Here is a 9,921-nt window from a genome sequence, read left to right as displayed (position 1 = left end):
TAATAAAAACTATTATTTATTTAATTATTTATCGTACTCTGTGGCAGTGTTGTCAACGATGAATTTTCTATTACCCTGATTGTGCTGTATTATTTTTACATTCATTTCCTAATTTTATAATTATCTTTGATGCAAAATCATCTGCTTAAAATGATTTAAGAAACAAAGTAACAAAAGTTAACGGAGGTAATATTTAGACTAGGCGTAAATTTTGGAATCAATTCTATCTATACCATAATTATATTTATTAGGTTTCATTCATATGGTTTACCCTTAGCTGACCAAATTTTTATGCCTATATTATCGCACACCCATATATCTTACCCCTTTGAGGTAAAAACGATTCAAAATGCGGTACATTGCGGTACAAACCTAATACAATTGAATTGAATAATTATTAAATTCCTTGTTTTTAACTTCACAGGTTAGAAGTGGGATTGTCCGTTACTTTTTTTTTCAACATTGCTTAATAATTTGTAATTAAAAATGTGCTAACGATCCTAATTATAGCTTACAACATTTTGAATAGATTCTATGACTGTGTATTTTTGCAGATTAGATTTAATCTCAAAATAGCAATAAAAATATTCAATTCGGAAATTCCCGATGATTTCACAGCGGAAATGTAATGAATGTACCGTAGTTATAATCTAGGGCTCCGGTTTGAATTTGTCTTCCTTGTTTATATAAATGACCTGTCACATTTGCAACAATTTGTTTAATTTTTAAAATTTGAATACTTGCTTCAATGTATAACGATATGAACAATGTCCTATCTGAAATAGTTTAGCGTTAATAACTTTATTTTTATGGTATAAGTGGCAAATAAATAAGAGGCACACCTGATCAAAAGTAACTATCACCGCTAATTGACATCTGCAACAGAGGTTGGCTTGAAGGAGCGTTGCAGGCGCTTTTCTATTAAATTTACTGTTAAACAGTAAAAATGTATTAAATTCACTTCTCCTAACGTATGATGTGTAAATACGAATGTATTTTTAAATGAGGAAGTATTAGATCTTCTAGAAACGATGATTTAAATAATTTTTGGTATCACTATGCATTCTAAGCTCAAATATATAATTTGATTGGCGAGTCCACTCAAATCTGCTGAAAAATTCAAAAAAATTAAAACGCAGGACAAACAGACAATTTTTTTAATCGAACAATTTTTATCTATTCATAAACTATCAAAGACTCACGGTGGGTACCATAGGCCTTATCTGCATAACTATAAAAAATGTATTCTTATTTCTTATTATTATTTTATCTCTTATTATTTTTATGAACCTCATTTGCTTATAATATTACACATAGATTGTTTATAAATTAAAGGATGTACCTAAACTACTTGACGTGTAATGTAAATTTATATGTAATAACTAAGTGTATTAATTCGCTAAATCGTACAAAATATTTACCGTACAATATGATGCTGTCAATACTCAATTCGAAATGTCAAACGTCAGTGTCAAATGTCATATTCTGTTGCTTGGTTCCGATTTCCGCGCCCCGCGGACTGCGATTGAGTTTGAGTCCGGCATCACATGTGCAAAATATTGAATTTAACGTTTAATTAACATAATATAAAAGTATAAATCCTCATAATTTTGTGTAAAAATGGAGTTCTTAGAATATAATGATGTAACCGCAGAGATAAAGGGGACTATGGCAAGTAACAGCACATTTTGTCATTGCTTCAGACAAGCAAATGAAGAATTAAAATTCCTTATTTTTATTAAACTTGAGTAATCTGATCTCATAATATACTATAATTTTATGAAATATATATATAATACACACTTATTAGGTCATAATTATCTTATTTGCATTTTCTGTGTTGTCTATATTTGAAACATTTTTTTAAAATATTAAATTATCCATAAAATTACAATGTCGTATCATTTTTAGTAGTTTAGACACTATTAACTGACGCTTATTTTACATGTGACATGTTTTAAAATATAAACTTCCAAAATTTTACTCAACATTTAAGCAACATTTAACAAGCACAAGCTCATTTGCCTCATTTAATATAAATGTGACAGGTGCAAGTATGTATTTGTCAGACATTAAGTAAAAGTCATAATTCACTTTTATTATATAGATATTAGACTACCAAATATCAAGATGATAGGAAACATATTGCAAACAACATTCTAAATATATTTGTGAAATTTACTTACCACAGAGTTTTCAAAATAACTTAAAATATAGCTAAAGGTACAGTAGTAACTGTTACCGGATTCATTGTCATACTACACTCAACTAAGAATAAGTTCAACTAAAGAGTCTCCGATGTTTGTACATTCACAAATAAATGTGACTCTATAGTTCCACAAATAAATATGTCTTATTATTTGATGAACTTGTTAAATATTCATAATATGTAACCTCAACATTTAATAAAAAATGATATTTCAGGTGCCTGGGAGGTTAAAAATGACAGATCAAAATATAATATTCAAAAACAGCAAAACTGGCAAAGTTGAACAGATATCAGCTAATGATATTGAACTTGTGAATTTTCAAAAGTTCATTGGATCATGGGGCTTAAGATTGTTTTTGAAAAATGGCACATTACACAGATATGGAGGTTTCAAGGATGGGGTAATCATTTTAGTCATTTTACTTAACATTAACTACTACTACTTTTAAAATATAAAAAAAAAAAGAAAACTATTATTTGGTCACTTTTGTATTAATTATAATTTATTACACTTTTCTTTGATATAGCTATATCAAATATATAGTCTGGCATAATAGATTTATTATTAAAAAAAACTCAGGCTAAGCATTTGTTAGTCTCATATCATATGTGACTCTTTTACAACATATATTCTAGACTGAAAATATTTTTGGACCTCAATGGATTAACTGACAATGTTAGGAAACATATCAACATGCTTGTGTGATTAAGACAGCTTATTGATTATCCTAAGAGACTTAGTCTATACTGGGGTAATATATATTTCCTCGCATATATGACAAGGGCACAGTAAAGTAATATAAAACAAAAAAAATAATTGACTAAAATTTTGTAGAATGTTATATTACTAATAGTAATTACATATGTAGATATAAACAAAGACCAAATAAACAATTTCATTTTCAGGAACAAGAAAAGGTTGCAAAGTTTTTCAAGAGCAACTACCATAAAGATATGCTGGAAAAGGAACTATCACTCAAGGGATGGAACTGGGGTACAGCTAAGTTTAATGGAGCTGTACTGAGTTTTAATGTTGGAACCAACACTGCTTTTGAGATACCTTTACACTATGTGTCACAGTGCAATACTGGCAAAAATGAAGTGACACTGGAGTTTCATCAGGTAAGACAAGAAAAACATCATATACATCAGTAAATATATACCAAAGAAAACTTTACAGTGATATTTAATTCCATCTATGATTTATTTATGTAAATATTACAAAATTTTAATAGATTTTTTCCTCCACTAATCCATATTGAACAAATATTAAACCAATTTTCTTTTAAGAATGATGATACACCTGTCTCATTAATGGAGATGAGATTCCACATTCCCACAAGTGAACTGGCGGGTGACATGGATGCCGTTGAAGCCTTCCACCAGCAAGTCATGAATAAAGCAAGTGTTATCTCTGTCTCTGGGGATGCTATTGCTATCTTCAGGGAATTGCAGTGCCTTACTCCTCGGTATGATTATTTTGCTTTACAAAATATCAAATATATTACATATGAATTATACTCACATATTTTATTTCTTTTCAGTGGTCGCTACGACATTAAGGTATTCCAAACGTTTTTCCAACTTCACGGTAAAACATTTGACTACAAGATCCCAATGTCGACAGTGCTACGACTATTCTTATTACCGCACAAAGACACGAGACAAATGTTTTTCGTAGTGTCATTGGATCCTCCCATAAAACAAGGTCAAACAAGATACCACTATTTGGTACTGTTGTTTGGTATTGAAGAGGAAACGAGTTTGGAGCTACCTTTTACAGAGTAAGTTAAGTTTTGTGTATTAAGATCTTGTGTTGTAAGTATAATAAGTATAATTACATTATTAATATAGTATTATTAGTTTAATAGTAGTATGAGTTAAATGTCGAAGATTGAAGCATTATTGAAAGGTTTTGTATAAAATAAATTATCTCAAGTGTTTTGTTTTAACCATTACTGTATTTATGACAAAAAATATATCATGATATGAATTCCATTAGAAAAAAATATATATATGTCTTTTTAAAAAGAAAATATTTTTCAGGGAAGAATTGAAAGAGAAATATGAGGGAAAAATCACAAAAGAATTATCGGGACCAACTTACGAGGTGCTCGCTAAAATAATGAAAGTTATCATCAACCGAAGAGTCACAGGACCTGGAGACTTTTTAGGGTGACTGTCGTATTTTTTGTTTGTACTTTTCATACTGTCGGAAATAACCTATTAGCCATTTAAAACTCTAAGTATAAATTTAACTTATATTGCTATAAATATAATATCTTTATCACCTTGTACATATGTGTATACGAATTTTTTATATGTATTTGATTGGGTCCCTGGACGATGGATTGGTAGGTGGCACAGCATTTGGGAAGTACACAGAACTCTTATATAACTTGGATGGGGTCAGAGCAGACAGCTAGCAACTAGCTAACTACATATTTTTAATTTACACTTTATTTTTTAAGACATCAATCTGAAAAGTGGTTAGAAACTCAATGAGCCTCTTTTGAATATAGAATCTATGTAGGTGCCACACAGCTGTAGATTTATATCTTAAATATATTGTTTAAACATTCTTCGCAGACACCACAAGACGCCGGCCATCGCGTGCTCGTACAAGGCCGCGGCCGGCTACCTGTACCCGCTGGAGAAGGGCTTCATCTACGTGCACAAGCCGCCCGTGCACATTCGCTTCGAGGAGATCGCGTCGGTCAACTTCGCCAGAGGTGGCGCTTCCTCTACCAAGTGAGAATCTTTTTGTAGAGTAGCAGCACTCCTGGGACTTTGCTCTCATGCTCTTTGTTGACCCAACCGAGCTGTAGTCAATTCCAATCGAAGAAGGAATTAAGATAAACAAACCTTAGACTTACGTATTCCATGCGATTTTCTAATAGCTCCACTATATTGTGTTTTATTAAAAGTTCCTGATCAATATATCTTTATTCATAATATAACACTATTCCACTTAACTACTTATGTCCACTTTAATTTTAATTCCGTCATCCGTAATAGTAGTTTCGTCATCGTTCAAAAGGATTTTCTTTGCAAATCCATAATGAATATAACCAATGATATCGCGTCAATTTATTGTCAAATGTTGGTTATTTGGGTTTTCTTTTGTGGTTGGAATAGACTATACAATTAAAATATATAAGAAATACATTTTTACTTAATACTTCTACAAGAAAATTAAAAATATCTCAAATAAAACTAATACTTTATTGAAATTATTATTATCAAATCACTTATTTATAATATTTACAGTAATAGCTATTTAATTAATTATTATTAATGTAATTAACAAAATATTAAATATAATTTGTTTTATTTGAACAGATCCTTTGACTTCGAGATAGAACTGAAATCTGGCAGTATACACACATTCAGCAGTATAGAGAAGGGAGAATACGACAAACTATTCGATTACATTACATCTAAGAAACTCCATGTTAAGAACACTGGAAAGAATGTAAGTAAATTTACGGTACGTTACTTTTTATACACTTTTTTTTTTTCTTTAATATTTTTGTTTATTGGCACCCCAACAACAAGTAAACTAGTCTATAAATAGTATAAAAGAAATTTGCTGTCTGCCTTTGTCTGTATTTTGATTATTCTATGTATAACTTTTTTTAACGGGTTTTCACTAATAGAAAGAGCAAGAAAGGAGAAATGTTTGTCTATTTCATTTGTAAATATTTTGTATAAAATCTCTCAGAGGGTTATGTACAAAAAAACGATTTGTACGGCTTAACGTTGACTAAGTTTGGCTAAACTATAAGAGATACATTGAAACAATGTACTAGAAAATTATTGGTCTTAAAAAGACCTACAAAACACACACATACAATACTATTTTTGTCAAATATAGATTAGTAATAAATAAATAAATAAATACGTAATATTTGCAAAAGCATTCTTACCAATTTATTATTAATCCTTATTCACACAAATAAGTTGCCTTGGCATTTATTATAGTAATCCTTTATTCTATATTATTAGAATGAATACTTCCTCTGATTCCAAATCTACCATTGGCTGCAAAACTGCCTGTTGTTACCCTAATAATCAATACCGTGGGCAATTTTTGATCTATTTTGATATTATTTATATTTCACATTACCTACTTAATACTTTACTGCGAAGGTCACTTTTTTTTATTATTATTAGTAAATTGCACCCGTACAATGCCGGGGTGAGTCTAGCTAGTACTAAATAAAATAAGAAAGATTTTTGAAGTAACATTTGCAAAGTGTTAAATGTTATAGTTTCTACTACCTAACATACGCTTACAGGACAAGGCGCTGTACGACGACGACTTCGGCGACTCGGACACGGAGAAGGAGCCGGACGCGTACCTCGAGCGCGTCAAGGCGGAGGCCAAGGAGCGGGAGTCCGACGACAGCGACGACGAGAGCACCGACGAGGACTTCAACCCCGACAAGGCCAAGGAGAGCGACGTCGCGGAAGAGTGCGTACTGCTCTTAACATTGCCATATATATGCTATGGTAGCATTTAATAACGTTACTATCTTTTTATAACACAATTAAGTACACATTATTAAAAAAAATGCTTTTGTGTGTGTGTCCGTACGCGGGCCTTTGATAATATAATATAAAATTGCGATCTGGCACCGTTGCCTAAACTATGTAATAATATCTCGTAAATTAATAAGGCATCCATGAGTTAGTCTACTTTATTATAAATTAAATATAGATAATTTGCAATTTTCAGATTATGCTTATAAAGAAATTCTTAATTTAAATATATAAATAAACAAATATTCTATTTAATGAACAGATATGACACCAATCCGTCATCATCAGAAGACTCTGACGCTTCGGGTGCCTCTGCTGACAGCAAGAAAGAAAAGAAAAAAGAGAAAAAACCTAAAAAGACCATCACTATTGTAAGTTAAATTATATGCTGTATTCGGGTCTAATTTTCATCAGTTTTCGTAAAAGGTTGGACAAATAACTAAAGTGATTGCAAATATAAACTATAAGCTATTAATCGTTCGTTAAAACACATCACAGTAACAATAATTGACAACAATTTGTGATAATCAATACCTCAAGCACCATTTGGCATACTCTGTCAAAGACCTTATAAAAAAAGTCAATCAAACTATATAATCATTTTCTTCCAAAATGTAGTCGGAAGCTCCGCGCAAGCGTAAAGAAAAGTCCAAGAAGCGTGAAAAAGATGCAAACGCGCCGAAGCGCCCGTCGACCGCCTTCATGCTGTGGCTGAACGAGAACCGCAAGGGTATATTAGAAGACAACCCCGGCATCAAGGTCACGGAGATCGCTAAAAAGGGTGGCGAACTTTGGCGCGATCTTAAGGACAAGACTGTGCGTATATCTTGTGTATTTATGTTTGATATAATCTGTACAGCTGAAACATCGTTTATCATATTATTTACATGACAATTTGTTTAATGAAGATTAATAAATGAATTCTTTTTTTAATAAATTGTCATGTATGTATTTTACATTACAATGATTTTTTATACAATACACATTTTCTTCATTTAAAATGTAATATTTTTCTTCATGGTAATAACTTATCCTCAGGAATGGGAAGAAAAGGCTAATAAAGCAAAGGAAGAATACAATCAAGCAATGAAGAAGTACAAGGATAGTGGCGCGGCAGATGAGTTCAAACAAAAAAAGAAACAAGCTGAGAAGGAACGTAAAGCTGCAGACAAAAAAACTAAAGCTCCAGCAAGTAAAAAAGTTAAAACCGTCGCTGCAAGCTCTAGTTCAGGGAAGTTTACCAGCAAGGAGTATATTGAAGATGATGATAGCTCCTCTGACTCGGATAAGGAGAAAAAAGATAAAAAGGATAAAAAGGACAGCAAAGAGGTTGGTACACTTACATGTATTATATTTAATTGCAATCAACCGGCGAATTAAGTTCTGTTACATAAAGTTTTTGAATAGAAAGATATTAACGGCGTGTTTAGAAACCGAGAAATTTACTCAATTTTTTACTAAAATATTTTGTTGCAAATTAGCTAATGTTATATTTCTTTATAAAATTTAAAAAAAATTGATTATTAAAAAAAATACGATTTTGAGCCTTAGCTTATTTTTTGTACTTTTATAAAAATATTTTATGATAATAATTAAAATATTGATGACTATAAAATTTAATGTAATAGTAAATATCTCAGTTCTATGTAATGCTTATATTAATATTTTTTAAATGAAAAAAAAACCGTTGTTAATATTTTTTTTTTTTTTCAGAGTAAGGAATCAAAGAAGGAAAAAGAAAAAGCTAAACATTCCTCATCGGAAGCTGCGTCTTCGGGCTCAGACGAGACCGGTAGCGGGAGCGATAGCGAATAATGTATAACACTAAAACCCCCCTAATGCGATAGCGTGATATGATTAAGTTAAGTTTTTGTTATGTATGAATAAATATATAATGAGAGAATGTAAATTTTAATAATTTAGTTATACTTATGGTTTTTTTGGCTCTATTTAATGATGACAAGTAAACCTGTTGTCATTTTCTTTGGGATACGTTTTTCTAATAGGATGCAGTTTTTTTACATGATCTTTACAAAACTTTACACTTACTATCCAATATATAATATTGAAAGGATGTTATACATGTTTGGAGTGGATGCTTGTATTTCAATAACATTATATGAGGTTAATAATGGATGCTATAAGTAAAAATCAAACGAAGAATTATATACATCATTAAAACTGATATTAAACCTTAAGAACCTTGATTTAAAAACAGAAACGGTATGTTTGAAACTGAAATTTTCACTACACGAAATTAATGATAAGTTATATTTAGTATTGTAGAATGTTGTAATTGATGTAAGGTTTTATAGCTTTAGTATTTTGTAGAATCTGATAGCATAGTTCCCATATAAATTATTATAATAAAATATGCCGTTACGTATTTTGTCATTCGAAGAGTTATTTACAATTCATAAGCAGGACTTACTTTAATAATTCGTGACAAGAACCAATTAATTATAATCGAAAAATATGAGCTCCCAGTATCACCTTTTCCAAATGCTGTTAGGCTCAGGTTTTAAAACAAAAAGCGCGGAATATTATAGTGAAGCAGCAAAGGTTAATAAATTTGTCTTTGAATTAATAATTAAAAACTACGTCAGCCATGTTTATTAGCTCCATTCTTATGTCAAAACCCAATATCTATGATCACTGGAATAACTTTTATACCTAAGATATTAAACTAGAAGGGACCATTAAAGGCAATCACATTATTCCGAATGTGTTTTTTATTCATTACTAAAATATAAATAATTTATATATTAATTGTTTAATTTTTAACGCAATTTCTTTATTATTGATTTATTCCTAATAGTATTTATTATATATGTATCTTGTATTAATAAATTTAGTAATAAAATCATTTTCATGTACATATAACAATAATTTTGTGTTTTAAATTATAGATGTACGTTTTTTTCTAATAAAAATAAAGTACTTAAGGTATTATGAACTTATTTAACTTCAAGCATTAATATTGCACTTTTCTATTTTCGTTGCTTATTTTAATGTTGATCACTCGCTGTCAGTTTTTTGGGACATATAGGAACAAATTATATATATTATGAGTTATAATAAGATTCCCCATATATTGCAAGACAAATATAAAAATCTTGGTATTTTTAGGCCAATATCCTTCGCGGGCGTACGCAGAGCATCGCACC

At 30.4% G+C, this 9,921-nt stretch overlaps 1 protein-coding gene and 1 long non-coding RNA gene across 3 annotated transcripts; one reads left to right on the top strand and one right to left on the bottom strand.

Moving 5' to 3' along the window:
- Nucleotides 1–1,488: 1,488 nt before the first annotated feature.
- Nucleotides 1,489–8,727, top strand: LOC113403445 (FACT complex subunit Ssrp1). 2 transcript variants are annotated; one of them, XM_026643992.2, is made up of 13 exons: nt 1,489–1,671; nt 2,425–2,610; nt 3,116–3,331; nt 3,500–3,678; nt 3,754–3,993; nt 4,256–4,384; nt 4,799–4,960; nt 5,552–5,684; nt 6,511–6,686; nt 7,017–7,125; nt 7,373–7,570; nt 7,793–8,083; nt 8,468–8,727. In XM_026643992.2, exons 1-13 carry the CDS (start codon nt 1,621–1,623, stop codon nt 8,567–8,569), a joined length of 2,172 nt encoding a protein of 723 aa, XP_026499777.1. In that variant the 5' UTR covers nt 1,489–1,620; the 3' UTR covers nt 8,570–8,727. The 2 variants fall into 2 exon arrangements, with proteins under 2 accessions (XP_026499777.1, XP_026499776.1); XM_026643991.2 differs by having other exon boundaries at nt 5,552–5,699.
- Nucleotides 8,728–9,092: 365 nt separating this feature from the next.
- LOC135193583 (uncharacterized) lies at nt 9,093–9,697 on the bottom strand. The gene is made up of 2 exons (XR_010309309.1): nt 9,394–9,697; nt 9,093–9,351 (listed from the first exon to the last, which is right to left on the bottom strand). It is a non-coding gene; the product is annotated as an uncharacterized LOC135193583 (long non-coding RNA).
- Nucleotides 9,698–9,921: the final 224 nt, after the last annotated feature.

Source organism: Vanessa tameamea, chromosome 13 (assembly GCF_037043105.1).
Source record: "Vanessa tameamea isolate UH-Manoa-2023 chromosome 13, ilVanTame1 primary haplotype, whole genome shotgun sequence".
Taxonomy (NCBI): domain Eukaryota; kingdom Metazoa; phylum Arthropoda; class Insecta; order Lepidoptera; family Nymphalidae; genus Vanessa; species Vanessa tameamea.
The sequence above is the reverse complement of the archived record's forward strand: the minus strand, read 5'-3'. Positions and strand labels throughout refer to the sequence as shown.

What these genes read in the sequence shown, in the direction of transcription:
- LOC113403445 (XM_026643991.2), top strand. Translation starts at nt 1,621, where the DNA reads ATGGAGTTCTTAGAATATAATGATGTAACCGCAGAGATAAAGGGGACT. An exon ending in GGACCTGGAGACTTTTTAGG is followed by an intron (nt 4,385 to 4,798) that starts GTGACTGTCGTA and finishes CATTCTTCGCAG; the next exon opens with ACACCACAAGACGCCGGCCA. An exon ending in AGAATGTAAGTAAATTTACG is followed by an intron (nt 5,700 to 6,510) that starts GTACGTTACTTT and finishes ATACGCTTACAG; the next exon opens with GACAAGGCGCTGTACGACGA.